General features: G+C 68.1%; 6 protein-coding genes across 12 annotated transcripts; 4 read left to right on the plus strand and 2 right to left on the minus strand.

Annotated features, from left to right (window-relative positions):
- Window positions 1-672: 672 nt before the first annotated feature.
- On the minus strand, window positions 673-4,975 carry KASH5 (KASH domain containing 5). Of its 2 annotated transcripts, none has more exons than XM_042790219.1 (14): window positions 4,807-4,975; window positions 4,597-4,692; window positions 4,107-4,287; window positions 3,967-4,028; window positions 3,430-3,502; window positions 3,176-3,337; window positions 2,904-3,024; window positions 2,761-2,811; window positions 2,592-2,669; window positions 2,367-2,384; window positions 2,191-2,250; window positions 1,792-1,856; window positions 945-1,220; window positions 673-836 (listed from the first exon to the last, which is right to left on the minus strand). In XM_042790219.1, exons 1-14 carry the CDS (start codon window positions 4,919-4,921, stop codon window positions 692-694), a joined length of 1,503 nt encoding a protein of 500 aa, XP_042646153.1. In that variant the 5' UTR covers window positions 4,922-4,975; the 3' UTR covers window positions 673-691. The 2 variants fall into 2 exon arrangements, with proteins under 2 accessions (XP_042646153.1, XP_042646152.1); XM_042790218.1 differs by having other exon boundaries at window positions 2,367-2,423.
- Window positions 4,976-5,675: 700 nt separating this feature from the next.
- On the minus strand, window positions 5,676-9,036 carry CD37 (CD37 molecule). Of its 4 annotated transcripts, none has more exons than XM_042790237.1 (9): window positions 8,844-9,030; window positions 8,124-8,301; window positions 7,932-7,999; window positions 7,374-7,498; window positions 7,067-7,141; window positions 6,849-6,953; window positions 6,610-6,777; window positions 6,375-6,458; window positions 5,676-5,837 (listed from the first exon to the last, which is right to left on the minus strand). In XM_042790237.1, the coding sequence occupies exons 1-9, from the start codon at window positions 8,857-8,859 to the stop codon at window positions 5,760-5,762; spliced, it is 897 nt and encodes a 298-aa protein (XP_042646171.1). In that variant the 5' UTR covers window positions 8,860-9,030; the 3' UTR covers window positions 5,676-5,759. The 4 variants fall into 4 exon arrangements, with proteins under 4 accessions (XP_042646171.1, XP_042646173.1, XP_042646172.1 ...); XM_042790239.1 differs by lacking the exon at window positions 8,844-9,030 and adding an exon at window positions 7,585-7,657 and having other exon boundaries at window positions 8,124-8,207; XM_042790238.1 differs by lacking the exon at window positions 6,849-6,953 and having other exon boundaries at window positions 8,844-9,036.
- LOC122153240 (sodium-dependent neutral amino acid transporter B(0)AT2-like) lies at window positions 8,336-13,581 on the plus strand. Of its 2 annotated transcripts, XR_006165101.1 has the most exons (11): window positions 8,336-8,571; window positions 9,146-9,327; window positions 9,408-9,565; window positions 10,378-10,501; window positions 10,607-10,782; window positions 11,376-11,486; window positions 11,586-11,827; window positions 11,923-12,158; window positions 12,891-13,092; window positions 13,192-13,351; window positions 13,447-13,550. XR_006165101.1 is itself a non-coding variant. In XM_042790234.1 (10 exons), exons 2-10 carry the CDS (start codon window positions 9,156-9,158, stop codon window positions 13,470-13,472), a joined length of 1,350 nt encoding a protein of 449 aa, XP_042646168.1. In that variant the 5' UTR covers window positions 8,336-8,571; window positions 9,146-9,155; the 3' UTR covers window positions 13,473-13,581. The 2 variants fall into 2 exon arrangements, 1 of the variants encoding a protein (XP_042646168.1); XM_042790234.1 differs by lacking the exon at window positions 12,891-13,092 and having other exon boundaries at window positions 11,923-12,103; window positions 13,447-13,581.
- A 401-nt stretch (window positions 13,582-13,982) lies between these two features.
- LOC116963154 (apoptosis regulator BAX-like) lies at window positions 13,983-17,246 on the plus strand. Of its 2 annotated transcripts, none has more exons than XM_042790249.1 (6): window positions 13,983-14,258; window positions 14,985-15,033; window positions 15,208-15,369; window positions 15,474-15,609; window positions 15,689-15,793; window positions 16,167-17,246. In XM_042790249.1, the coding sequence occupies exons 1-6, from the start codon at window positions 14,075-14,077 to the stop codon at window positions 16,266-16,268; spliced, it is 738 nt and encodes a 245-aa protein (XP_042646183.1). In that variant the 5' UTR covers window positions 13,983-14,074; the 3' UTR covers window positions 16,269-17,246. The 2 variants fall into 2 exon arrangements, with proteins under 2 accessions (XP_042646183.1, XP_042646184.1); XM_042790250.1 differs by lacking the exon at window positions 13,983-14,258 and adding an exon at window positions 14,797-14,863.
- A 434-nt stretch (window positions 17,247-17,680) lies between these two features.
- LOC116964920 (apoptosis regulator BAX-like) lies at window positions 17,681-18,985 on the plus strand. The gene is made up of 5 exons (XM_033006076.2): window positions 17,681-17,782; window positions 17,866-18,024; window positions 18,118-18,250; window positions 18,505-18,603; window positions 18,689-18,985. Exons 2-5 carry the CDS (start codon window positions 18,017-18,019, stop codon window positions 18,716-18,718), a joined length of 270 nt encoding a protein of 89 aa, XP_032861967.1. The 5' UTR covers window positions 17,681-17,782; window positions 17,866-18,016; the 3' UTR covers window positions 18,719-18,985.
- Window positions 18,986-19,429: 444 nt separating this feature from the next.
- On the plus strand, window positions 19,430-23,297 carry LOC116964919 (ferritin, higher subunit-like). The gene is made up of 4 exons (XM_033006075.2): window positions 19,430-19,685; window positions 19,944-20,090; window positions 22,489-22,614; window positions 22,966-23,297. Exons 1-4 carry the CDS (start codon window positions 19,584-19,586, stop codon window positions 23,140-23,142), a joined length of 552 nt encoding a protein of 183 aa, XP_032861966.2. The 5' UTR covers window positions 19,430-19,583; the 3' UTR covers window positions 23,143-23,297.
- Window positions 23,298-25,183: the final 1,886 nt, after the last annotated feature.

Here is a 25,183-nt window from a genome sequence, read left to right on the forward strand (position 1 = left end):
GGAACTGAGGGGAACTGGGGGGACTGGGGTGTGCTGGTGAGGGGCGCAGGGGACCTGGGGGGACTGGCGTGTGCTGGTGAGAGGCGCAGGGGACCTGGGTAGGAACTGGGGGACTGGGGTGTGCTGGTGAGAGGTGCAGGGGACCTGGGTGGGAACTGGGGGGACTGGGGTGTGGCTGGTGAGAGGTGCAGGGGAACTGGGGTGACTGGGGTGTGCTGGTGAGAGGCGCAGGGGACTTAGGTGGGAACTGGGGGGACTGGGGTGTGCTGGTGAGAGGCGTAGGGGAACTGGGGGGACTGGGGTGTGCTGGTGAGGGGCGCAGGGGACTTGGAGAACCTGGGGGACTGGGGTGTGCTGGTGAGAGGTGCAGGGGACATGGGTGGAACTGGGGGAGACTGGGGTGTGCTGGTGAGAGGTGCAGGGGACATGGGTGGAACTGGGGGGACTGGGGTGTGCTGGTGAGAGGTGCAGGGGACCTGGGTGGGAACTGGGGGGGACTGGGGTGTGTGCTGGTGAGAGGCGCAGGGGACCTGGGGGGACTGGGGTGTGCTGGTGAGAGGCGCAGGGGACTTGGGTGGGAACTGGGGGGACTGGGATGGGCTGGTGAGAAACTGAGCGGACTGGGATGGGTTTGAGGGGACTGGCGAGAGTCATGGGGAGGACTGAAGGAGCTGTCATGCCCAACCAGTCTTCATTGGGGTGGGGGTCTCCAGTAGCAGAGGTGGAGCTGGGGCCAGGCGGCCCCGCCATGGGGCAGCTGCAGCCAGCGGTGGGGCAGGAGGCAGAGCAGCCCCAGCAGCACCAGTAGCACCAGCAGCACCTGCAGCAGCGTCAGCCTGCCAGGAGGGAAGCGGGGCCGTCGGCCACAGGGCTTCGAGCCGGCAGCCGCCGATGGGGGGGAACGCGCTTTGCACGGAGCACACACTGCCTGCTCCTGCCTCTACCTCTCTCTGGGGCACGGGCACTGCGGGGGCTTGGCCGGCTCCTCGCTGTCCCCCCGCGGGGCCGCAGGCGCTGCTGTCCCCTCCTCCTCCATCTCCTCCTCTTCCTCTGTGTCCCCCGTCTCCTGGGCATTCCCGTGGGCTGGGGGGTCAGCAGCCGGGGTGGCCCTGCCCAGGGCTCCCCCGTCACCCGTCCTTACCCAGCACGTTGCCTCGATCTCGGCGCCGAGCGGCTGTGCCGGGACGTCGCCTGCCTCACCCGGTGGGCACCACGGCTGCCTGCGTGAGGAAGAGGAGGGGTGAGGGGAGGGTGTGCCGGGCAGTGGGGTGGTGGGTTATGGCAGCGGGGAGCTGTCACCGGAGGGGGTGGAAGTGTCGGGGAGCAGGAACCCCAGGGGAAGCCGCAACAGGGGGCACCAGGCGCTTCCAAAACCAGGGCCTCGGCACCCAAAGGTGCTCGGCAGGGAGCCCCAGGGGAGTCAGCTCACTGGTGGCCCCGGGGGGATTACCCCGGCTCTGCGGGAATCCCCCAGGCCCCACACCCCTGTTTTGCAGAAGCCTAACGGAGCCGGCAGAGCGGGATCTGCAGGGCAGAGGCTCCCAAGCATCTCCCGCTGCGGCGTGCCACGGCACGCTGCCGGCAGCCTTGGCAGCGAGGGCTCTTCAGGTGCCTGGTGCTGCAGGCAGACCTGGCCCCCACCCCACCCCCCCCCCCAGCCCCTTCCCGCCAGTCCTGGTTTTCACTGTTTGCCCCCTATTCTCCACTTCCGCAGCCGGGCTGCCAGCCAGCAGGATGCCGCATGATCGGTGAGAAGCTGGCGCCGGGCTCACACCCATGAGTCCCACGTACATGGCCCAGGCGTCCTGCATCTGGCCCATCTGGTTGCGGAGCTGCGTCGTCTCCAGCTGCAGCTCCTGGGGTGGGGGGGAGAGGTTTATCAGGAATGATGGGGTGCTCAGGCACCTTCCGCACCGCTCTGCCCTCCCTGGAGGCAGGACCAGCGGGGCCCGGTGCTGCCACAGTTCCCCGGTGAGGCTGCTGGGCGCTGGCTTGTCCCCGCAGCCCCCAAGGACAGACAGTATCTGCACCCCCCACCATAGCCAGAGGAGCCACAGGGTCTGCCACTGTGGCCCCCGACCCCCTAAAAGGGTGGCCACCTCGGGGCTCTGCCTGTGGCCCAGAGGTTTGGGGTCCCCCCCGGCACAGGGCTCGCTGTGACTGGAGGGGGGGTGTGTGTGTGCACTGTACCTGCACTGCTCTTTTGTACTCCTGCAGCACCAGCATCAGCTCCTCCACTTGCTTCCCCGACTGTGGAACAGGGGTGGTGGTGAGGGGCCGCAAGGGCTTGGGGAGGGGGCTGCGGGACAGCGCGAGGGCTGACGCGGTGGTGGCCGGAGATGTGTGTGTCCCCAGGTGCTGCTCACCTGGGTGAGGGCCGTGTCCTGTGAGGAGAGGAGCGCTGTGCAGCGGCAGAGCTGGGCCTGGGCAGAGGGAAGGGGCTGCGTCAGCCAGGCGTGGTGGTGGAGAGGATGGGGCTGCCACGGACGAGCAGCACCTGACTCTGCGGTGTCCCCGAGGTGCTCGTCACCAGGCCAGGGGACAGATGCCCACTTCGTTAGTGCTTAACAAAGCCACTGCTGCTTGCTTACCTCCAGGTTGTCTGTCTCAGCTGACAGCGCCTGGATCCGCTCCCTCAGCCCGTGGCCCTCGGCGAGCAGCTGCTGGTTCTGCTCAGGGCAGAAGGGGCTGGTGTTCACCACGACCCTGGCACTGCTGGGGCAATGCCCCCTTCCGCGCGGCCCCCGGCAGCATCCTCACCTCCTCCTGCAGGCTATTGGCTTGCAAACACAGGTGCCTCTGCTCCTTTTCCTGGGGAGGGAAGGCACGGGGCCCTGAGCCACCTTCGCACCTCAGTGGTGGTTTTCGGCGCTCGCTGGGAGTGAGGAGGTTGCATCCCTCACCAGCTGGCGTGCCTGCCGGCGCAGCTCACTGTTCTCCTCCTCTAGCCCCTTCGTCACGGCCTTCAGGTCCTCCAGCTCCTCGGCAGCAGCTCTGGCCTGCTCCAGTGCCTGCTGGCTGCTGCTGGGGACAGCCGTACACCGGTGTTTCGGTGCGGTCCTGGAGCCCAGCAGCCCCGTCCCCATCACCCCAGGGGTGAGCGTCCACCGGGAAGGGGGCGGCCACCCGCCCCAGCACCCACCGCCAGCCCCCCAGCCCTGCCCTGGGGTCTCACCATCGCAGCTGAGCCTTCAGCTGCGCCGTCTCCTCAGCCAGGCAGGCGTTGAGCTCCTCAGCCGACTCGGCGTCCTGCTGCAGCTTGGCGTTCTGGGTGGCCAGCTGCTCTGCACGGCTGCGCAGGCCGGCGGCTTCGGTGCTGTGGGGGGGTTGGGATGTGCTGCCAGTTTGGGGATACTCAGTCCAGGGCTGGCATTGCTGGGGGACCCCGGTGCAGAGCATGGCTGGGACCAGCACGCAGCCGGCACTTACAGGCTCATGATGTCCATGTTGCCGCCATCGCCCTCGAGCTGTGCGGCGGCCAGGGCCGTGCGTCCTTCCCCAACTGTAGGACAGGCACAAAGGGGTTTCGGGGCTGTGCCCTGGCAGCCCTGGCTGAGCGGGCAGCGGTGCTGCCGGGGGGACGGCAGGCTCTTTCTCAATGCCATTGGTGTCTGTCTGTCCATCTGACCCTCTGCTGTCAGGAGGGACCTGGGGCCAGCAGCGCTGAAATGACTTCCCCGGGTTTCAAAGCTATCGGCTCCTGCTGGTGCTGTGCCTATGAGCCAGCACCCATGTGCCTCCACAAATACTGTCAGCGGCGCAGCTTGTGTCAGCGGGGCAGGAAGGACGGCGGTGGTGGCTGCTGGTCTCGCTGTGGCTGTGGCTGAGCCTCCCTGTTGAGGTGGAGGGGGGACCTGGCCCGACCAGGGGTGCCCGCCGGCTCCACCGTGGCTCCGGCAACCCCGCTCCACTGGGCACCGATTCCCCCCCTCCCTCCCCTTGGCCCCTTCCCACACTGACACCCACCCGCCAGCACTAAGCTGAGGTCGCCTGATGCTGCATCCTGCTCCTCGGCGAGCCGCGAGCCCCTAGGGAGATGGGAACCGTTGGTTGCACTAGCCAGCACACAAAGAACTGCCTTCTGGCCCCGGTCCCCTGCCACTGACCCCTCTTGCTGGCATGATGCGATCCACTCCCTCATGATGGCGTGGAAGGTGGGCAAGTCCAGCGCCGCGCCGGCCGCTTCGGGGTCCAGCATGTGGTGTAGTGCTCGCAGCTGGCCCTCCTCGCCGCTCTGCCCCGTCAGCGCCTGCAGGTACTCGACCACCTGCCCTGCCAGCACCGTCCCTGCGGCATGGGGCAGCTCATCAGTCTGTGGGGACACCCCTGCCCTTGCCCACGGCTGGTGAACAGCTCCTAATCCAGGGGTGGGACTGGGAAAGGGCTGTGCTGGGGGGCAGGGTGTGAGGTGAGGTGGTTTGGGGCCCCCCCGAATGCCTCCCCGTCCCCGGGTGTGGGCAAGCCAAGAGCGAGAGGGATTTTCCGGCAGCCTCCCCTGTGACAGAGCCAGGTTAACCGCAGGCCGAGCCCTCAGAGGTGCTCTGAAGCTGCATCCGGGGCTGTAGCTCCCCTGCACCGGCACCAGCCCCTCGCTACCTGTCTGCTCGGGGTCACAGACGGCGAAGGTGCGGTTGAGGACGAACTCCTCTGAGCAGCAGCTCTCACCCTGGCGTGTGGCTGCGCCGCCCGGGGCTGATGGGGGGTGGAACGGGAGAGGTTATGGAGGGGCCTGTCCTGTCGCCACCCACCCCGGGTCCATCTCCTCGCCCGCCAGCTGACGCGGGTGGGCTGGCGGCCGGTACCCACTTCGTGACGGGTCCCGCGGGGTCTCTGCCTCCACCGCCGGCGGAGCAGCCTCCCTGCGGAGGGCGGCGGCGCTGGGGGTGCGGGGCGAGGGGCCTGGGGGCCCCTCCGCAGCCATCACGCCGGAGATGGGGGGCCGTGCTGGGGGGTCCCCTCTGCCCTGGGGCACGGCTGGGGGTCCTGAGTGTCGGGGGGGGGGGGGGGGGCACGGCTGAGGGGAGGCGGCCAAGGGCGCGGCGCGGGGGGGGGGCGGGGGGGGGGGGGGGGACGGGACGCGATCCCCTCAGAACGGCGCGAGCCGTTCGCGCCCACAGCGAAAGGGGCGGGGCGGGGCGCGAGCCGTTCCGCCCACGGAAAAGGGGCGGGGCCGGGCGCGAGCCGTTCCCCCCAAAAATGGAGGAGGGGGCGGGGCCGGGCGCGAGCCGTTCCCCCCCAAAACGGAGGAGGGGGCGGGGCCGGGCGCGAGCCGTTCCCGCCCAAAACGGAGGAGGGGGCGGGGCCGGGCGCGAGCCGTTCCCGCCCAGACGGAGGAGGGGGGCGGGGCCGGGCGCGAGCCGTTCCCCCCCAAAACGGAGGAGGGGGCGGGGCCGGGCGCGAGCCGTTCCCATCCCCAGACGGAGGAGGGGGCGGGGCCGGGCGCGAGCCGTTCCCCCCCAAAACGGAGGAGGGGGCGGGGCCGGGCGCGAGCCGTTCCCGCCCAGACGGAGGAGGGGGCGGGGCCGGGCGCGAGCCGTTCCCCCCCAAAACGGAGGAGGGGGCGGGGCCGGGCGCGAGCCGTTCCCCCCCAAAACGGAGGAGGGGGCGGGGCCGGGCGCGAGCCGTTCCCGCCCACAGCAAAGGGCCGGTGGCGGCGCGTCTCCCCGGCCCCGTCGTGCTGCTTCCAGCGGGATTTATTGACCGAGAGCCGAGGGGGGAGCAGAGACCCGGCAGCCCCCCCGCCCCCCCCCCCCATCCCCTCACAGCCCCCGCAGCAGTTTCTCGTAGTCGGGGTCCAGGTTCCTGATCACGAACATCGACAGCATCAGCAGACAGAGCTGGGGGACAGGGTAAGGCGCTGCCCCCACGGCTGCCCTGATCCCACCAAACCACCCCATGGCCCCCCCCCCCGGGCTGCCCCGCTGCCCCCCGCACCGCACCCTGCTGCCCCACGGCCCCCCAAAGTGCCCCACCGCCCCAGCCCGCCGCCCAGATCAGCCCCACAGCCCCGTGAACTACTACCCCAGCCCGCCCCACAGATCAGTCCCACAGCCCCATGAACTGCCCCACCACCCCAGCCCACCCCACAGATCAGTCCCACAGCCCCCCAAAGTGCCCCACAGCCCCATGAACTGCCCCACCACCCCAGCCCGCCCCACAGATCAGTCCCACAGCCCCGTGAGTGAACTGCCCCACCGCCCCAGCCCGCCCCACAGATCAGCCCCACAGCCCCGTGAACTACTACCCCAGCCCACCCCCCAAATCAGCCCCACAGCCCTGTGAACTGCCTCACCACCCCAGCCCGCCCCGTGGCCTCGCAGTCCCTCGGCTGCCCCCCAGATCAGCCCCACCTAACCCTGAGGCAGACCCCCTACCTCCATCAGGCCGATGCCCAGGCAGACCCCCACGACCGTGACCAGGTTTTCGGCCAGCCAGACCTGGACACCCTCAGCGCAGCCCTGCCGGGAGGGGGGTGACAACTGGGGGGAAACTTGGAGCCCCACAGGCCACGAAACACTTTACTCTGCACTCCCCCAGAGCTCCAGGACCCCTCTGGTCCCCCCCAGAGCCCTGTGCTGAGCCCCTCATGCTGCACCTGCTGTGCCTTACCCTGGGGAAGATGTCCTGGGGGGCAGCCATGGGGCAGCGGCCATGGGGCAGTGCTGGGGGGGCCCCGTAGGTGCTGTTAGGTGCTGGTGGCTCAAGGCAGGAGCAGGCAACAGCCGTGTCCCCAGAGGGGTTCCAGTCCTGGGGTCCATTCCAGCCGCAGCAACCGAGCTGGGGGGAAGGTGGGTCAGTGGGGCAGCTGTGGGGCATCCGTGGGGCTGGGGGACCCTGTGAGGTCTCACCTGCTGCTGGATGGCATCCCAGCTCTCGTGCGGGTCCCCGGGTGGCCCCTGGGCTGGGTACCCCTGGATCAGCTCCTGCGCATAGGTGGCCACCATGGTGGCCAGCTGCGGGGGGGGAGGGCTGAGCGCAGTGCCCCCACGGCTCTGCCCCACGGCGCCAGTGTCCCCCCCACAGCCCTGCCCCACACAGCCAGCACCCCCACTAGCGCCACACTCACGGTCACCCGCTGTGTGTAGATGACGACCCCCACTGTGATCTGGGCAGCAAAGAGCAGCAGTAGGATCCCGAAGTACTGGGGGGAGGAGAGGGAAGGTGGGGGTCAGCTGCACCCCACCCCCCCACACATAGCCCCAGGGAGCGCAGAGGGGCCGGTGCGCTCCCCCCCGCTCCCCCCTGCTGCCCCACAAGCACAGGATGTGGTGGCACCACGTGGCCCCGTGGCCACCCCAGGAAGTTGCAGCAGAGTCCCTGCCCTCCAGACAGGCCCCCCCAACCCCCTCGGCCCCCCAACCTGCCCCACTCACCAGCAGCAGCATGGCCTTGATCTCTCTGAGGGCGCCCAGGCACCCCAGGAAGCCCAGCAGCATCGTCACAATGCCGACCCCCGAGAAGGCGTAGGACCATGCTCGCAGGCTGTACAGCGGCGACCCTGGCGGGGGGGGGGGGTGTCAGGGCACCCCACAGCTTGGGGGTGCCCTGTGACTCAGGGTGCCCCACGGCTCAGGGGTCGCTTACCCAGCACGGCGGCAAAGCTCTGCCGGTCGAAGAGGACCCAGAGGCCGAAGGCGAGGAGGAGGCTGCCCAGAGCCTGGGGGGCCGGGGAAGGGCCCGGCCCAGGTCAGCGTGGGGCCATGACTGGCCCCACGGCTCCCACAGGCCCGAGGAAATCGTTGGCCCCCAACCAGCCCCCCACAAAGCGCGGCTGGGCCCCCCAGCCCCAATCCCCCCTGCAACCCCGTGTTTCCCCATCCCCATGTCCCTCCTGCACCCTCGAGATCCCCAGCGCCACATCCCCCCTGTGCCCCCACAACCCCCCAGCCCCCTGTCCCCCCACCCCTCTTCTCTCCCCCTGGCCCACTCACGAAGAAGAAGAGGTTGAAGAGGAAGAGGAAACACTTGGCAAACCCGAGGCAGCTTTTGGGGTTCATGTCTGCACCCGGGGTCGGGGGGGGGGGAAGACACAAGGGGTCAGCGCCCACTTGGGGACCGCTCTGGCCCCTTTGCGGGGGGAAAGCACCCCAGACAACCCCAGCTCCCCCCAGCCTGCCGGGCACCTGCAGCCGTGTCTCCCGTGGGCGGCCTCGTCCCCAGCTCCGTGTTGGGGCAGGAAACACTCGGGGTGGCGGAAGCTCCGTGGGGGCACGTCCCGCGTGGGGCGGCACCAGGGCCGGGCTGCTCTGTGCCGCCCGGACAGGACACCCCCCCCCCAGGAAGGGACCCCCATCAGCCGCCCTGTGAAGGTTTAATGACCCCCTGGTGACACCCACCTCCCCCCCGTCATCTCCCAGGGGGGTTGCGCCAGCAGAGATGACGGTGGGGATGGCGGCCACGGTGCGGATGGTGATGGTGAAGATGATGCACCGGGGAGCCCAGGTTTTGGGGCTGCCTCCCCCGGGGGCCGGCGGCGGGGGGGGATCTGGGGGTGACGCCTCTGGGCGGCCCGTCCCGGCCCATCCCACCCGTCCCGGCTGATGCAACCGGTCGTGGCACGCAGGACCCTGGGTGAGTGGGGCCGGGGGCGGGGGGTCTGTGGGACTACCTGAGGGTCTGTGGGACTGGGGGGTCTGGGGGAATGGGGGGTCTGGGGAATGGGGGGGTCTGCAGGACTGCCTGGGGGGCTGTGGGAATGGGGGTTCTGGGGGGCTGGGGGGTCTGTGGGAGTGGCCGAGGGTCTGCAGGGCTGGGGGGTCTGTGGGACTGGCTGGGGATCTGCAGGGCTGGGGGGTCTGTGGGACTGGTTGGGAGGCTGGGGGCTGGGGGGCTGCCCGGGGCACCTGGGTCCTCCAGCATCCAGAATTGTTCCGGGAGCTCCGAGTTCCTGCTAAGGAGGAGCCACAAGTGGGTTTCAGGACCCACTCGGGGCTCACACGCGGGGCTGGCACGCGTGTACGTGCACCGCCGGCCGCTGTCGCACGCGTGGGCGCGCGTGCACGGCTGCTGCTCCGCTCCAGCACGCCGCACCACGCGTGTGCGAGTTCCCGCGGGTCACACGGTGGGGGGTGTGTGTGTGTGGGGGTGTATGTGTGTGTGCGTGCGTGTGCCAAGCGTGGCCCCGACGTCTGTGTCTGCGCCGCAGCCCCCCCGCCATGCAGAAGACCCGGCCAGTGCTGGGGGCAGACACCAGGCCCCTCCAGGAGGATCCATCCCCCCGCCCTGCCTGGGCCAGTAAAGTCCAGTACATCCTGGCCCAGCTGGGCTTCTCCGTGGGGCTGGGCAACGTCTGGCGCTTCCCCTACCTCTGCCACCAGAACGGGGGCGGTGAGTGCTGGGAGGTGCTGGGGTGGGGGGGGTGCTGAGGGGTCCTGTCCCCCGCCCTCACCTTCCCGTCCCCACCCAAGGTGCCTTCCTCCTGCTATACCTGCTGCTCCTCTTCCTCCTGGGCATCCCCCTGCTCTTCCTGGAGCTGGCGGCTGGGCAGTGCCTGCGTCAGGGCAGCATCGGTGTCTGGAGGAGCATCAGTCCCCGCCTGGCTGGCATTGGGCTGGCCAGCTGCTTGGTATGGGGCCAGGGGGGTGTCTCTGGGGGCGTCCACTGCCTGGTATGGGGCCAGGGGGGTGTCTCTGGGGGCTGGGGGTGTCCACTGCCTGGTATGGGGCCAGGGGGGTGTCTCTGGGGGCGTCCACTGCCTGGTATGGGGCCAGGGGGGTGTCTCTGGGGGCTGGGGGTGTCCACTGCCTGGTATGGGGCCAGGAGGGTGTCTCTGGGGGCTGGGGGTGTCCACTGCCTGGTATGGGGCCAGGGGGGTGTCTCTGGGGGCTGGGGGTGTCCACTGCCTGGTATGGGGCCAGGCGGGTGTCTCTGGGGGCTGGGGGTGTCCACTGCCTGGTATGGGGCCAGGGGGGTGTCTCTGGGGGTATCCACTGCCTGGTATGGGGCCGGAGGGGGTGTCCAGGCACCACGGGAGACCCTTTGGGGGGTGTCTCTGGGGGCATCCACTGCATGGTATGGGGCCAGGCGGGTGTCTCTGGGGGCTGGGGGTGTCCACTGCCTGGTATGGGGCCAGGGGGGTGTCTCTGGGGGCTGGGGGTGTCCACTGCCTGGTATGGGGCCAGGGGGGTGTCTCTGGGGGTGTCCACTGCCTGGTATGGGGCCAGGGGGGGTGTCCAGGCACCACGGGAGACCCTTGGGGGATGCACTGTGGGGACACTCACTGCTGGGGGGGGGGTGTCCCCCTGCGGGATGCTCGTTGTGTGTGGGGTGGCATCAGGGGATGCGTGTGTGGTGGTGGTGGGGGGTGTCCCTGGGTACCACCTAGACGCCCCTGCGGCAGGGTCCCGGCTGATGTGCCTCCCCACCCTGCTCCTACAGGTGTGCATGTGTGTGGCGCTGTACTACAACGTGATTATCGCCTGGAGCCTCATCTACCTCGCCCGCTCCTTCCAGCATCCCCTGCCCTGGCAGAGCTGCCCCAGCGCCGGCCCCAACCGCACAGGTGGGTAACCCGAGGGGCGAGGGGGGTGGGGTGGGTGTGGGGGGGGTGTCTCGGGGTGCCCCGACCCTGCCGTGACCTGCTGTGTGTGTGTCCACCCACCCCCAGAACCCGAGTGCGCCCTGAGCTCACCCACCACCTATTTCTGGTACCGGCAGACACTGGACGTCACCCCCGAGATGGGGGTTGGGGGGGGGCTTCAGCCAGCCTTGGTGGGGGGGCTCCTGGGGGCCTGGGCCCTGGTGGGGGCCTCCCTGCTCAAAGGCATCAAGTCCTCGGGAAAGGTGGGTGAAGTGGCCCCACAATGCTGGGGGGGGGGGGGCGGGGGGTTCAGGAGGGTCCTGTGCTGCGGACAGGGGGGCTGCCTGGTTCCAGAGGGCTGGGGGGGGGTGTGTCTTGTGAGGTGCATGTTGCAGAGGGGGCAGGCAGTGCCGGGGGCATATGGCACTGAAGGGGCGGGGGGTTTGGGGTGCCGGAGGGGTCCCGGTGTCCCTCCGGGTGACGGTTGTCTCTGCAGGTGCTGTAGGTTTGGGGTGCTGAGGGGGGTCCCGGTGTGTTGTCTCTGCAGGCGCTGTAGGTTTGGGGTGCCGGAGGGGTCCTGGTGTCCCTCCGGGTGACGGTTGTCTCTGCAGGTGCTGTAGGTTTGGGGTGCTGAGGGGGGTCCCGGTGTGTTGTCTCTGCAGGCGCTGTAGGTTTGGGGTGCCGGAGGGGTCCTGGTGTCCCTCCGGGTGACGGTTGTCTCTGCAGGCGCTGTAGGTTTGGGGTGCTGAGGGGGGTCCTGGTGTGTTGTCTCTGCAGGCGCTGTAGGTTTGGGGTGCTGGGGGCGGGGGGGGTGGAGGTGTCCCAGCGGCCCCACGGGTGACAGTTGTCCCCGCAGGTGCTGTATGTGAGCACCCTCTTCCCCTACGTCGTCCTCTTCTGCCTCCTGGTGCGGGGGCTGCTGCTCGAGGGGGCCCCCGAGGGCATCCGCATCATGTTCACCCCCAAGGTGAGGCCCTGCCCCGGGGACCCCCCCCTCCCAAATCGGAAACACCCCCCCCCCACACACACACACAGAGCTCAGCCCAAACCTGCTGCGTCCCCGCAGGTGTCGGCGTGGGGCACGGGCCAGGCCTGGCGGCAAGCGGCCACCCAGGTCTTCTTCGCGCTGGGGCTGGGCTTCGGCAGCGTCATCGCCTACGCCAGCTACGGCGCGCGCCGCGGCGACTGCCACCGCGACGCCGTGCTGGTGGCCGGGCTCAACGCCCTCACCTCCCTCCTGGCCACCCTCGTCGTCTTCGCCGTCCTGGGCGCCCGTGCCACCCGCCGCACGCGGCACTGCCTCCACAGGTATTTTTTTGGGGGTGGGGTGGGGGGGTCCCTGGGGCACGGCCGGCGTGTGTGTGCCCCGTTCCCCCCCCGCCCCCTCACCTTGTCCCCACCAGGAACGTGGAGTTGGTGTCGCGGGCACTGGTGGCGGGGGGGCTGCCTGAGACTGCCCGGCCCCCCAGGAACCTCACGGCCTTGGCGGCCCCCCAGTACAGTGCCTGGCTGAGGGGGCTGCCCCCAGCTCTGCGGGACACCCTGGGCCTCACCGACTGCTGCCTGGAGGAGGAGATGAACAAGGTGATGAAACCCAGAAATTCACTCAACATTAGAGTCCGATGTAACTGTTCAGCAGGTATTCTTTATCGGCAGCGCCGGGGATCGCTCCACCACGAGTGCTCCAACGGACAGATAAAAATCACAGAGAATATATGCTGCGAGGTTATACGTATTCAGTGAATTTTTTAGAACTAATCTACATATACGTAAGATTTCCTAGAACTTACCTACATAGTCTGAGCATACGTGACAAAATTAGGGTTAGGGTCTTCTCCTCTGCTGGTGGTTGTCCATAGTCTCCCTCACAGTGTCTGCTAACTGAACTTTGGGATTCCTTTGCCCATATATGCTCATGGAGTTAGCTCATCTATTTTTCAGCCCTGGGATGCTCCAAGAAGGTCAGTTTTTAATTAATTCGCAGGTGCTTATCTTGACACGGGTGTCTCGGGCCCCTTTTATCAGGGGTACTCGGGAAGCTTAGCAAACCATCTCAAGGTCTACTTAAATTTTCTCAGAGCAAAGCTGCACATTTCAAAACAGCTTGTTACAGCAATGCCAGTGGCAAGCCGAACACCTCCCCTTTGGGGTGGGGTCCCCCACATTGTCCCCTCTCCCCTAACCTGCCCCACATCCCCCTCCCAGCCGGCGGCATGGGGAGGGCAACGGGGCCCCCAAATCCGTCCCACCCCACCTCATGGGCAATGCTCCCCCAAACCGGTTAAGGGGTGTCGTCGCCCCCCCCCCCCCCCCCCCATTCCCCATCCCAAAACTCGGGTGAGGGTCCTGAACACCACCCTCCTCACCTCAGGGGGTGGAAGGCCCGGGCTTGGCTTTCATCGTCTTCACGGAGACGCTGACGCTGCTGCCGGTGGCCCCACTCTGGTCGTCCCTCTTCTTCCTCACGCTGCTGGGGCTGGGGCTGGGCACCATGCTGGGCATCGCCCAGGCCGTGCTCACGCCTCTGCTCGACGCCTTCCCCGTCCTGCGCCGCCGCCGCGCTCTGCTCACCGGTACGGCTGGGGGGGGGGGGCACACAAAGGAGGATGGGGGGGGTGCAGGGATGGGGACACCCCCCCCCTCCCCCAAAACCCACTGCTCTGCCCCTCCAGTGCTGTGCTGCATCGGGGGCTTCGTGCTGGGGCTGCCCTTCGCACAGCGCTCCGGCAGCTACCTGGTGGCCGCTTTCGATGACTACGTGGCCACACTGCCGCTGCTGGCCGTGGCCGCCTGCGAGGCCGTGGCTGTGGCCTGGGTCTATGGGGCCGAGAGGTGAGTGGGAGGGGGGGGGAGTCCTCTGACTGCAGCCACAATCCCCCCCCCAAACTCCCCCGTGGACCCCCTGACCCGCCCGCTCTGTCCTGTAGGTTTCTGGCTGTCGTGCGGGAGGTGACGGGCCATCGGCCGTGGCGGCTCTACGGGCCCCTGTGGCGTTTTGGCAGCCCCGGGGCCCTGCTGGCTCTGCTGGGGGCCAGCCTGGGACAGCTGGCCCTGCACCCCCCCACCTACCAGGCTTGGGACCGCGCCACGGTGAGACCCCAACCCATGGCAGGGACCCCCCATCCCCTGAGACCTCCCCCGCTTCTTCGTGGCCCTACAGCCCCCCCAACCCTAAGACCTCCCCTGCTCCTGTATAGCCCCACAGCCCCCCCACAACCTCCCCTATTCCTTTATAGCCCCACAGTACCCCACAACCTCCCCCGTTCCTTTATAGCCCCACAGCCCCCCCCACTCCAAGACCTCCCCTGCCCCTTCACGGCCCCATGGCCCCCCTCACACACCTTGCGACCTCCCCCCCCCCCCCCCTCCCAGGGAGCCCCCGGCCCCCCTGACCATCCTCCCCGCAGGCCAGGCTGTGGCCGCAGCCGTACCCCCCCTGGGCCCTGGCCCTCACCCTGGGGCTGATGGCGGCGGCCGTGCTGCCCATCCCCCTCACGGCCCTGCGCCCGGCGCCCCACGACCCCCCGGCACCGCAGGACCGGCGGGGGGGGGAGGATGAGGAGGAGGAGGAGGAAGAGGAGGATGGGGAGAGTGCGGCCGACCCGGCCCCCGCCATCACCCCCCGGGTCCCGCCTCCTCTCTGCCCAGCTGAGCGGGAAGGCGCCCCATTGGAGGACGGCGAGGAGCTCTGCTTCCCGATTGGCCACACTGCTTGAGGCGGGAGAGGCGTCCATTGGTGGTGCGGGGAGGGGGAGGAGGAGCTATGGGGGGGGGGGGGGGCACTCGGCGGCCATGTTGAAGCAATAAAGGGTTTGGAGGAGGCGGAGTCCTGAGGGGCGTGGCTGAGTCGCGAGGGGCGGGGCTACGTCGTGAGGGGCGGGGCGAAGAGAGGGGCAAGGCTGAGCCCTGAGGGGCGGTACAAGGGGCGGGCTGATCCGTGATGGGCGGGGATTGGTCGTGAGGGGCGTGGCCTAACACCTTCCCCCCCCCCTCCCTCCCCCTAGTTGCCACCCGTGTGTGGCGCGGGCTGCGTTACGTCACCCTCGTGCCTATCATGCGGCGGGGGCTATCGCGTGACTTTTCCCCGCCTCCCCCTCCACGTGACCGAGGCGCGGTCGGCAGCCGCGCACTTCCCTCTTCCCCCCCCCCTCCTCCACCCCGCCGCTGGTGTCACGTGACGCCGGTGCCCTGGACCACGTGGTTTGGGGGGGGGGGGGGGGGAAAGCGCGATGGCGGCGGCGGCGGCGGCCCAGCGGGGCGGCGGCGGCGGGGGCGGCAGCGGCGAGGCGGGGGGGGGCGGCGGCTCCGGTGGACGGGAGCCCGACCCACCCCCGGGGGGAGGTGGTGAGTTCGGGGGGACCGGGCGGGCGGGACCCCCGGGGGGCTGTTGTGGGGCCTTTGCGAGGGGGGGGGGGGGGGTGTCCCCCTCCCGCTCCCCCCGGTCAGCGTCCCCCCAACTCCGCAGGTGCCTCGTCAGACCAGATCATGCGGACCGGGGCGATCCTGCTGCGTGGGTGAGTGGGGGGGGGTGTGGGGTCGGGGCCTGAGGGGCGACTCTCCGGAGGGAGACCCCCCCCGGCTGGCGGGCGGGGGGGCTGGGGGGAGCCCCCCCCCCCCCCCCCCCGGCTGGCGGGGGTGGTCTGTGTGGGCCACCCAGAGCTCCGGGGGTTCCTCTTGCCGCCCCCCAGGTTCATCCGGGACCGCGTGGAGCGCTGCGGGGACGCTCAGGCGGTGGCCCTGAGCCAGGCGGAGCTGGGGGGCCCGCAGCCCAGCAGCCCCGACACCAAACGCCTCAGCGAGTGCCTGCGCCGCATCGGGGACGAGCTCGACAGCAACACGGAGCTGCAGAGGTGAGGGGGGGGGAGCACCCTGAGGGGACGGGGGGTGGGTCCCCGGTGCCCCCTCCTGTGCTAAGGAGCCCTGCTGACCGCCCCACCCCCCCCCCCCCCCCCAGGATGATCGAGCAAGTGGGGTGCCATGCCCCCAAGGAGCTCTTCTTCCGCGTGGCTGCGGAGATGTTTGCCGATGGCACCTTCAACTGGGGACGGGTCGTTGCCCTCTTCTACTTCGCCTGCAAACTGGTGCTGAAGGTGGGCGCCGTGACCCTCCCCTGAGAACCCCCTCAGGGTCCCCCGCAGCTCCCTCTGACCCCCCCCCCCATCTCTGCAGGCGCTCTGCACCAAGGTCCCGGAGCTGGTTCGGACCATCCTGAGCTGGACCATGGAGTACATGCGGGAGCACGTCCTGGCCTGGATCCAGGCTCAGGGAGGATGGGTGAGCCCCCGAGCCCTGAGGGGGGGGGGGTGGCGGCAGGGGGGGTGGGGTGGGCTTGAGCCCCTGTTTCAGACCCCCTCACGCACAGCACGGGAGACCTGCACTGCTTTTCTGGCTGAAAAGGTTCTCTTGACTCTGAAGACTTTAACCCTGTCGTCCTGCTCGACTTGGGGTCAGGAAGGGCCCTCCCCTGTGACACCCCCGGTGTCCTTCACCCCACCTTCAGGCTGCTGCCCTCCAGCCCCTGTCCTGCTTCTCACCAACGCGTTTTCTACTGCGGGGAGGGGATCCGGGTGTTCGGTTCTGCCAGGGGGAGTGGGGGGACATTGACATGTGGCTGATGGCCATTCCTTTCCCCTCCATCTTCCCCCAGGAAGGGCTCCTCTCCTATTTCGGCACCCCGACCTGGCAGACTATCACCATCTTCGCTGCCGGCGTCCTCACAGCCTCACTCACCATCTGGAAGATGTCGTAGACTTGGGGAAGGGGGGGCTGCAGCCTACCCCCCCGCCCCCCCAGGACTGGCCCCTGCGGGCAGGGATGGTGCTGCCTGACCCCCCCTCCGCCCCCTTGGGTGCTGTGCCTTCCAGGAGAGGGGGCGCTTTTTAACAAACTGGACTTTGTTAGGACTTGTTCTAAACTTCATGAGGCTGAGCTGGGGGGACCCTCCCTCCCCCAGGGCAGCTGTGGCCCCCCAGACCTCCCCCTGACAGTGGGCGAATGCCCGGGGGCCTCAGCTGGGATGCTGCTGTGTCACCCTGCTGGATTTGGGGAGGGGGTGTGTGTGTGTGTGTGTGTGTGTGCGCGCACACAGCTTCACTCTTCTCACCTCCCCCCCCAGTCCCAGTGCTGGGGTCCCCCCGATGCCCGGGAACGGGTGGTTGTGACCCCCCAGCACAGCCCTGGCCTCGGAGCGGTTTGACCGCAGGACTTGTGGTGCTTTATGTGGGGTCCTGCGATCCCAGCCCTGCCTCCCCCACACGGGGGGGGGGGGGGGCGGGGCTCTGTGACCCCCCAAAATGGGGTTGTTGGGCATGGGGTGGGGAGGGCTGCGGTCACGGCTGCAGGTCGGGTATTTATTGGGGGCGCCCTGCCCTGAGAAAGGCCCCCCCCCAGGTGCAATACCCCCCTCCCGGGGTGGTGGCCCCCACCCTGGCAGTGGCTCCCAGGGTGGGGGGGGCTGTACCCCCTGTTTACACCCCTTCCTTTGCAATCACTGTCCCCAAGGAGCTGCCCCAAGGTGGGGGCAGAGTGACCTACCCTACTTGGTGCTTTTGGGGGCAATGTCATGAAATGATGATGTCATGGGGGGGGGAGCCCTGCCTTCCCCCTGGTTTTCTTTTGATTTTTTTTTTTTTTTCCCCCTTTCTTTTTTTGTACCTTGTTTTGTATCTTGGGTATTTTGATGTTGAAATAAAGGGGAAACGGAGCCATGTGGTGCTTCGTGTTGGGCCGCCGGCGTTCCCTGGCTGTACTCTGGCCATTGTAACACCACCCCACCCCGGTCCCCCCGAAACCCTCTTGGGGAGCCCCAAAGGAGTGTCACTGTGCTGCTCTGCCTCGCCCCACCCATGGTGGGGAGTGGGGGGGGGCGGGAAACACTACACGACGCCCAGCTTCCTGGAAGCCCTCTGGGTCCTGGGGTGCAGAATGGAGGGGCAGCAGGGTGTGGGGCTGCTGGAGACCCCAGTGGGGGCAGGTATAAAGGGGGGGGTGCAGGTACTGGGAGGGGGGGGGGAAGGTGGGTGGAGCAGGGCCGGTTTCACTTTTGTTTCACTTTACCTATGTGGCTGGGAGTGTGTGTAGGGGGGGTTGGCGACAACACCTGGGTCTGTTTTGGGCATCTGGGGAGGTGCAGGGGGCATCTGAGGGGCTGGGTGAAGGTGGTGGGGGCTCCCTGTTCTCTGTGTGTGTGTGTGTGTCCCCCCTCCCAGCAGATGCCGAGAGCATCTCCTGCATCGTGCGGATCGGGGGTGCCCTGCTCCGGGGGTGAGTCAAGGGGTTCCCCTGCCCTGGGGGCTGGGGACGGGGGGAGGAGGGCATCCTCCCCCTCACCCCTACTCCCTCCCCAGGTTTGTCCTCTGCCTGCTGGAGCGGGAGGAGAGGGTGCCCCGGCCGGTGGCCCCCGAGGAACTGGGGGGCGAGGTGGGGGAAGAGACTGCCGTGGCTTCGCTGCGTGCGACCACCCTCCGTGTCTGGGACCGCTTGAGCCAGGACCGCGAGATGGACAGGTGAGACCCCTGTGGGTGCTCCACGGCTGACCACCACCCCCCCTCCCCATCACCCCTCCCCAGCCTCACCACTGCCCTCCCCTGTGCCCCCAGCCTGGTGGGGGCCCTGGCTGGCCGCCCCACCCTGCTCGCCCTGGCTGAAATCTCCGAGCAGCTCTTCCAGGACAGCATCAACTGGGGACGGATCATTGTCTTCTTCTACTTCACCTACCGGGTGGTCTGGCAGGTACACCTGGATACCCCCGCCCCGGGGGGGGGGGCGCTGATGTCTGGGTCCCTGGAAGGGGCACCTGAGGTCTCTGGGGAGAGTAGGGAGGGAGAGGATCCCCCCCGCCCCCAGGGGCAGCTGTATATTTGGGGTCGGGGCGGGGGGGGGAGCTTGGAAACCTGAGTCTGGGGAGTGGGGGGATGATACCCAGCCCCCCTGGGGGGGTCCTCGGATGCTGTGGGTGCTGGAGTCTGACTCCTGGGTCCCTGCAGGCGCTGTGGGGTGACCACCCCCTCCGGACCATCCTTGATTGGGCCATATCCTTCCTGCAGCAGCGCCTCTCCGCCTGGATCCGGGACCAAGGGGGCTGGGTGAGCGCAGGGGGTCAGCCCCAAGGTGGGGTGGGGTGTGTGTCTGGGGCTGCCCCCCTACGCTAACCCCTCTCTTTCCTTGCAGGCTTCCATCTTCAGCTACAGCCCCCCCTAGCCAAGCCTGGACCCCTGTGCTGTGGGGAGCCCTGAGAAGTAAAGGCTGAAGGGAGGAGCTGGTCCCTCTGGGGTGGGGGCTACTGCCACCCCCCCCCCCCAAGCCCTCCAGACCTCCCCCCATTTCTGGAGCAGCGGAAACCCCGAGTCAGCACCTCTGTGGGGACGAGTTCCTTATTTACGGCCCCTGGAGCTGAATCAGCTCTTTTGCCCCCTCACCCCCCCCCACCTCATAACCGCCGTTCATTAAACTCTAATTCATGAACAATTGTGGCTTCGGCAATGGGGTCAGGACCGGGACTGACTCCCCCAAAACGAGCCCCCCCCCCCCCCCCCCCAAGCCAGGCCAGGCTCCTCGTGTTTGCCAGCCTAGGAAGGAGATGGGGGTGCCGCTGAGCCGTGTGTGTGTGTCGTCGTGCCCCCCCCCCCCCCCCCCCAAACTCCTGTGTGCAGCTCCCGCCTCTGCCCGGGCGCTGCGGGGGGGGGGGGGGGGTACGGGGGTCAGACTCCCCCCTCCCGGTCCTGCCCAGTCATGCTGACTCAGCCCGTGTGACAAACAGGGACAAGGGCCAAGGCCACCGCGCCCCATCTGGGTCCTTCCGGGGGGGGGGGTGGGGGGGGGGGTGGGTGGGAAGGGGGGGGCGGGGCAGGGCCCCCACCCTCCGCTTGGTTCCCCTTTTCCCCGCCCACCCGTCGGAGCATATAAACGCCCCGTCGGGCTTTTGTTCCGGTAGAAGCCGCGTTCTCGCTTCAACAGTGCTTGAACGGAACCGGCCCGCTTCCCCCCCCACCCCACCCCTACCGTCCGTCTATCCATCCATCCATCCATCCATCCGTCGGTCCGTCCGTCCGTCCGTCGCCGCGCCATGGACTCCCAGATCCGCCAGAACTACCACCGCGACTGCGAGGCCGCCGTTAACCGCATGGCCAACATGGAGCTCCACGCTTCCTACGTCTACCTCTCCATGGTAGGGTCCTGGGGGGGGGGCTGAGGGGACCCCCCCCCCAACCCCGGAGCCCCCGCGGCCGCCCCGCCCTGAGCTGTTGGGCACCGGTGGTGGGGGGGGCGGTTCCCGCCTGGGAAGGCGAGATAAGGGGGCAGCCGTCCGGGGGGGGGGGGGGAGCCACGGGGGTCGCTTGCAGGAGTTGAGAGAGGGCGGGTCGGGGTCTCCCCCGGGGGGGGGTGTGGGGGGGTTCCTTGCCCCTCTCACCCTTCCGATCCGCAGGGGTTTTACTTCGAGCGGGACGACGTGGCGCTGCCCCGCCTGGGCCGCTTCTTCCTGGAGCAGTCGCGGGAGGAGCGGGAACACGCCGAGGGGCTCCTGCGCTTCCAGACTCGCCGCGGCGGCCGGGTGCTGCTGCAGGACGTCAAGGTGGGGGGGGACACCCACCCCCACACCCACCCCCACCCCCCCACACACCCCCACCCCCACACACCCACACACACACCCACACACACACACGGGTGTGTTGGGAGGGGCTCGGGCTGCAGGGGGGGACGTGGGTGTGGTGGTGGTGGTGGGGGGCTCAGGCTGCATGGGAGGGGGGGATGTGGCTGTGTTCGTGGGAGGTGCCTGGGGTGATTCTGGGGGAGCTTGGGCTGCGTGGGGGGGCTCAGGCTGCAGGGGCGGGACGTGGCTGTGTTCGGTGGGGGGGGGGGTGCCTAGGCTGAGTTTGGGGGGTTTGGGCTGGGTGGGGGGACGTGGCTGTGTTGGGGGTGTCTCAGGCTGCGTGTGGGGGGGGGGGGATGTGGCTGTGTTCGCGGGGTGTGCCTGGGGTGATTGTGGGGGGGCTCAGGCTGCAGGGGGGGGACGTGGCTGTGTTTGGTGGGGGAGGGAGCCTAGGCTGAGTCTGGGGGGTTTGGGCTGGGTGGAGGGACGTAGCTGTGTTCGGGGGAGGGGCTCAGACGGCATGGTGGGACATGGCTGTGTTCGGGGGGGGGGGTGTACCTAGGCTGAGTCTGGGGGGTTTGGGCTGTGTGGGGGGACGTGTCTGTGTTCGGGGGGGGGCTCAGGCTGCATGGGGGGGGGGGATGTGGCTGTGTTCATGGGGGGTGCCTGGGGTGATTCTGGGGGAGCTTGGGCTGCATGGGGGGCTCAGGCTGCAGGGGGGGGACGTGGCTGTGTTTGGTGGGGGAGGGAGCCTAGGCTGAGTCTGGGGGGTTTGGGCTGGGTGGGGGGGACATGGCTGTGTTTTGGGGGGGGGCTCAGATTGCATGGGGGGACATGGCTGTGTTCGGTGTGGGGGGGTGCCTAGGCTGAGTCTGGGGAGTTTGGGCTGGGTGGGGGGACGTGTCTGTGTTCGGGGGGGGGGGGGCTGTGGCTGTGTTCATGGGGGGTGCCTGGGGTGATTCTGGGGGAGCTTGGGCTGCGTGGGGGGACTCAGACTGCATGGGGGGACACGGCTGTGTTCGGTGGGGGGGGGTGCCTAGGCTGAGTTTGGGGGGTTTGGGCTGGGTGGGGGGACGTGGCTGTGTTGGGGGGGGCTCAGGCTGCGGGGGGGGGGGGGGGGGGATGTGGCTGTGTTCGCGGGGTGTGCCTGGGGTGATTGTGGGGGGGCTCAGGCTGCAGGGGGGGGACGTGGCTGTGTTTGGTGGGGGAGGGAGCCTAGGCTGAGTCCGGGGGGTTTGGGCTGGGTGGAGGGACGTAGCTGTGTTCGGGGGGGGGCTCAGATTGCATGGGGGGACATGGCTGTGTTCGGTGGGGGGGTGTGCCTAGGCTGAGTCTGGGGGGTTTGGGCTGGGTGGGGGGACATGGCTGTGTTGGGGGTGGCTCAGGCTGCATGGGGGGGGGGGGAATGTGGCTGTGTTCGCGGGGGGTGCCTGGGGTGATTCTGGGGGAGCTTGGGCTGCGTGGGGGGGCTCAGGCTGCAGGGGCGGGACGTGGCTGTGTTCGGTGGGGGGGGGGTGCCTAGGCTGAGTTTGGGGGGTTTGGGCTGGGTGGGGGGACGTGGCTGTGTTGGGGGTGTCTCAGGCTGCGTGTGGGGGGGGGGGGATGTGGCTGTGTTCGCGGGGTGTGCCTGGGGTGATTGTGGGGGGGCTCAGGCTGCAGGGGGGGGACGTGGCTGTGTTTGGTGGGGGAGGGAGCCTAGGCTGAGTCTGGGGGGTTTGGGCTGGGTGGAGGGACGTAGCTGTGTTCGGGGGAGGGGCTCAGACGGCATGGTGGGACATGGCTGTGTTCGGGGGGGGGGGTGTACCTAGGCTGAGTCTGGGGGGTTTGGGCTGTGTGGGGGGACGTGTCTGTGTTCGGGGGGGGGCTCAGGCTGCATGGGGGGGGGGGATGTGGCTGTGTTCATGGGGGGTGCCTGGGGTGATTCTGGGGGAGCTTGGGCTGCATGGGGGGGCTCAGGCTGCAGGGGGGGGACGTGGCTGTGTTTGGTGGGGGAGGGAGCCTAGGCTGAGTCTGGGGGGTTTGGGCTGGGTGGGGGGACATGGCTGTGTTTTGGGGGGGGGCTCAGATTGCATGGGGGGACATGGCTGTGTTCGGTGTGGGGGGGTGCCTAGGCTGAGTCTGGGGAGTTTGGGCTGGGTGGGGGGACGTGTCTGTGTTCGGGGGGGGGGGGGCTGTGGCTGTGTTCATGGGGGGTGCCTGGGGTGATTCTGGGGGAGCTTGGGCTGCGTGGGGGGACTCAGACTGCATGGGGGGACACGGCTGTGTTCGGTGGGGGGGGGTGCCTAGGCTGAGTCTGGGGGGTTTGGGCTGCGTGGGGGGACGTGGCTGTGTTCGGGGGGGGCTGCATGGGGGATGTGACCGTCCCTGCCCTCCTCCCCAGAAGCCAGAGCGCGACGCCTGGGGCTCAGCGCTGGAGGCGGTGGAGGCGGCGCTGCAGCTGGAGAAGTCGGTGAACCAGGCGCTGCTGGACCTGCACCGCCTGGCTTCTGAGAAGGGGGACCCCCATGTGAGTTGCTCTCTGCCCCCCTGCGCGGGGCTCTCGAGATGGCTGCTGGAGGAGGAGGTCCCCCTGTTCCTTTTCCCACGCCCAACCCTTCGGGTCTTCCCCCGTTGCTTGAGGGTCCTTGTCCCAGTCCCCTGCACCTCCAGGGTCTCTGCCTGGATGTGCTGGACTTAGCCCTGTGGTTCCAATGGGATCTCCAGCTCTTCTTGGGTGTCCCTGCCTCCCTTGAAGCTGTCTTCCCCCCCCCCCCCAGCTTTCTGTCCCCCTCAAACCTAAGCTTTCCATCCGCCCCAGACCTCAGCTTTCTGTCCCCTCCCTATGGAGCCTCCCTGGCTGACACCCCTCTTTCCGCAGCTCTGCGACTTCCTCGAGTCCCACTACCTGGATGAGCAGGTGAAGGCCATTAAGGCGCTGGGAGACCACATCACCAACCTGCGGCGCCTGACTGGGGGGGCCGGGGGGCCAGGAGGGGCCCCGAGCGGCCTTGGCGAATACCTCTTCGACCGCCTCAGCCTGGAGGAGCGCAGCTGAGCCCCCCTTCCATGGGCGGCCCCCTGGGACCTACCCTCCCAGGACTCTTCCCTCCTCAGACCCTGTAACTCCCCTGCCCCATCCAAGGGGGCTTGCCTGCTGGGGGTCTTTCCTCTGCCCCCAGCATGACTCCAAATAAAGGGTTCTCCCCTTGCCCCCCTGTCTCATCTGAATGTCCCCTAATTCCCCCCCCGCCCAGTGCTCTGAGGGCTGGTTGGGGGGGTTGTGCCCGTTGTGGGGAAATGAGATGTCTCCTGCCCCCTGACTGGGGAGCGCAACCCCTGGGGCAGATGGATGGACAGATGTGGGGACACCATACACTCCTGCAGCCTGCACCCCTGGGAGAACAGGGGGTTGGTGGCGGGGTGCAGCCCCCCTCTTGTCCTGGGAAGTCGGGGCCAGGCAGGGATGCACAATATCCAGGTGCTTGGGGGGGGGGGGTGCTCAGGGCAATGGTGGCAGCTGCTGGGGCGTGTGTGGTGCGCTCAGGGGTTCTGGGGGGAAAGTCAGGGTGCTCCACAGGGCCGGGTGCAGGGGCTCTGATTGGGATTTAGGGGGACCTAGAGGAGATGCAGAGTGTCTGGTTGGGGTTGCAGGGGTTCTTGTTACAATTCTGGGGGCCCGGGTAAGGTCTACGGTGCCTGAGGTACAGGGGGTCCCTACAGGGTCCAGGGGTGCCAAGCAGGGTGCAGAGTGGCCAGAGAATTTGCAGGGGGGCTGTTTGGAGTGAAAGGGGGTGCAGGCAAGGTGCAGAGGGTGTGTTTGGGGTGCAGGGCCTCTAGGGAATGTGCAGGGGTTTCTGATTGGGATGCAGAGAGCCCAGCCAGGGCGCAGGGGTGCTTGTTGTGGTGCAGGGGGGTTCAGGGAGCGTTCAAGGGGTTGAGGCAGGGTGCAGGGGTTCTCTTTGGGATGCAGGGGGTCTTGTTGGCGTGCACGGGGTTCAGACGTGGTTCAGGGTGTTCTGGTTGGGGTGCAGAGAACCCAGACAGGGTGCAGGGGGTCTTGTTGGTGTGCAGGGGTCGTAGACAGGATGCAGGGAGTTCAGTCAGGTTTCAGGTGGTTCTGTTTGTGTTGCGTGGGGACTGGTTGGGACACAAGTGACCTAGACACGGTGCAGGGCTCGTTGTTGGAGTCTAGGGGGTTCAGACAGGATTCAGGGGGTCTTGTTGGGGTGCTGCATGTTCAGACAGGGTTCAGGGTGTCTAGGCAAGATGCAGCCATTTCTGGTTGGGATGCCCGGAGCCTAGACACGGTGCAGGTGGTTCAGACGGGCTTCATGGGGTCCAGGGAAGTTTCAGGGGGTTCTGATTGGGGTGCAGGTGGTCTGTTTGGTTTGCAGGGCCTCCAGGCAAAGTGCAAGGATTCTGATTGTGGCTCAGGGGGTCCAGGCAAGGTGCAGGGTGTTCTGTTTGGTGTGCAGGGGATCTGATTGGGATGCAGAGAACCCAGACGGGGTGCAAGGGACCCTGTTGGCAGCTACGGTGTTCAGACACGGTTTGGGGGGTTCTGGTTGGGGTGCAGGGAGTCTGGTTTGGATGCAGGGAGCCTAGACAGGGTGCAGGGGGTTCAGACAGGGTTCAAGGGGTTTTGGTTAGCGTGCAGGGCGTCTGTGTGGGAAGCAAGAGGCCCAGACATAGTTCAGGGGTTCTGGTTTTGCTTCATGGGGTTCAGTCAGGGTTCAGGGGTTCCAGACAAGGCACAGTGGATTCTGTTTGGGGTGCTGGGGGACTCTTTGTGATGCAGGGGGCCGAGACAGGGTTCACGTGGGCTTCTTGGGTTGTAGGGGGTTGAGAGAGGGTTCAGGGGGTTCTGTTTGGGGTGCAGGGAAGCAGGTGAGCTGTGCAGGTTTCAAGGGTTCTGCTTGGGGTGTAGGGGGTTCAGAGAGGGTTCAGGGGGTCCAGGCAACCTGCAGGGGGTTCTCATTGGGGTGCAGGGGGTTCCGAGAGGGTTCAATGGCTCCAGGCAATGTGCAGGGTGTCTGATCAGAGTTCTGGGGGCCCAGGAAAGGCGTACGGGGTTCTGTGTGGTTGCAGGGGGTCTT

The sequence above is a fragment of the Tyto alba genome, unplaced genomic scaffold (assembly GCF_018691265.1).
Source record: "Tyto alba isolate M040663 unplaced genomic scaffold, T.alba_DEE_v4.0 Super-Scaffold_17, whole genome shotgun sequence".
In the NCBI taxonomy this organism is placed as follows: Eukaryota; Metazoa; Chordata; class Aves; order Strigiformes; family Tytonidae; genus Tyto; species Tyto alba.

What these genes read in the sequence shown, in the direction of transcription:
- KASH5 (XM_042790218.1), bottom strand. Translation starts at nt 4,921, where the DNA reads ATGGCTGCGGAGGGGCCCCCAGGCCCCTCGCCCCGCACCCCCAGCGCC. An exon ending in CCCGCGGGACCCGTCACGAA is followed by an intron (nt 4,693 to 4,806) that starts GTGGGTACCGGC and finishes ACCCCCCATCAG; the next exon opens with CCCCGGGCGGCGCAGCCACA. An exon ending in GCATCATGCCAGCAAGAGGG is followed by an intron (nt 4,029 to 4,106) that starts GTCAGTGGCAGG and finishes CCATCTCCCTAG; the next exon opens with GGGCTCGCGGCTCGCCGAGG.
- CD37 (XM_042790237.1), bottom strand. An exon ending in GGGATGCCATCCAGCAGCAG is followed by an intron (nt 6,778 to 6,848) that starts GTGAGACCTCAC and finishes CCTTCCCCCCAG; the next exon opens with CTCGGTTGCTGCGGCTGGAA. An exon ending in CCCAGGACATCTTCCCCAGG is followed by an intron (nt 6,459 to 6,609) that starts GTAAGGCACAGC and finishes CCCTCCCGGCAG; the next exon opens with GGCTGCGCTGAGGGTGTCCA.
- LOC122153240 (XM_042790234.1), top strand. Translation starts at nt 9,156, where the DNA reads ATGCAGAAGACCCGGCCAGTGCTGGGGGCAGACACCAGGCCCCTCCAG. An exon ending in GCATCATGTTCACCCCCAAG is followed by an intron (nt 11,487 to 11,585) that starts GTGAGGCCCTGC and finishes GCGTCCCCGCAG; the next exon opens with GTGTCGGCGTGGGGCACGGG. An exon ending in TGGGTCTATGGGGCCGAGAG is followed by an intron (nt 13,352 to 13,446) that starts GTGAGTGGGAGG and finishes TCTGTCCTGTAG; the next exon opens with GTTTCTGGCTGTCGTGCGGG.
- LOC116963154 (XM_042790249.1), top strand. Translation starts at nt 14,075, where the DNA reads ATGAGGAGGAGGAGGAGGAAGAGGAGGATGGGGAGAGTGCGGCCGACC. An exon ending in GGGGCGATCCTGCTGCGTGG is followed by an intron (nt 15,034 to 15,207) that starts GTGAGTGGGGGG and finishes GCCGCCCCCCAG; the next exon opens with GTTCATCCGGGACCGCGTGG. An exon ending in TCCAGGCTCAGGGAGGATGG is followed by an intron (nt 15,794 to 16,166) that starts GTGAGCCCCCGA and finishes ATCTTCCCCCAG; the next exon opens with GAAGGGCTCCTCTCCTATTT.
- LOC116964920 (XM_033006076.2), top strand. An exon ending in CCTACCGGGTGGTCTGGCAG is followed by an intron (nt 18,251 to 18,504) that starts GTACACCTGGAT and finishes GGGTCCCTGCAG; the next exon opens with GCGCTGTGGGGTGACCACCC. An exon ending in TCCGGGACCAAGGGGGCTGG is followed by an intron (nt 18,604 to 18,688) that starts GTGAGCGCAGGG and finishes CTTTCCTTGCAG; the next exon opens with GCTTCCATCTTCAGCTACAG.
- LOC116964919 (XM_033006075.2), top strand. Translation starts at nt 19,584, where the DNA reads ATGGACTCCCAGATCCGCCAGAACTACCACCGCGACTGCGAGGCCGCC. An exon ending in CCTACGTCTACCTCTCCATG is followed by an intron (nt 19,686 to 19,943) that starts GTAGGGTCCTGG and finishes TCCGATCCGCAG; the next exon opens with GGGTTTTACTTCGAGCGGGA. An exon ending in CTGAGAAGGGGGACCCCCAT is followed by an intron (nt 22,615 to 22,965) that starts GTGAGTTGCTCT and finishes CTCTTTCCGCAG; the next exon opens with CTCTGCGACTTCCTCGAGTC.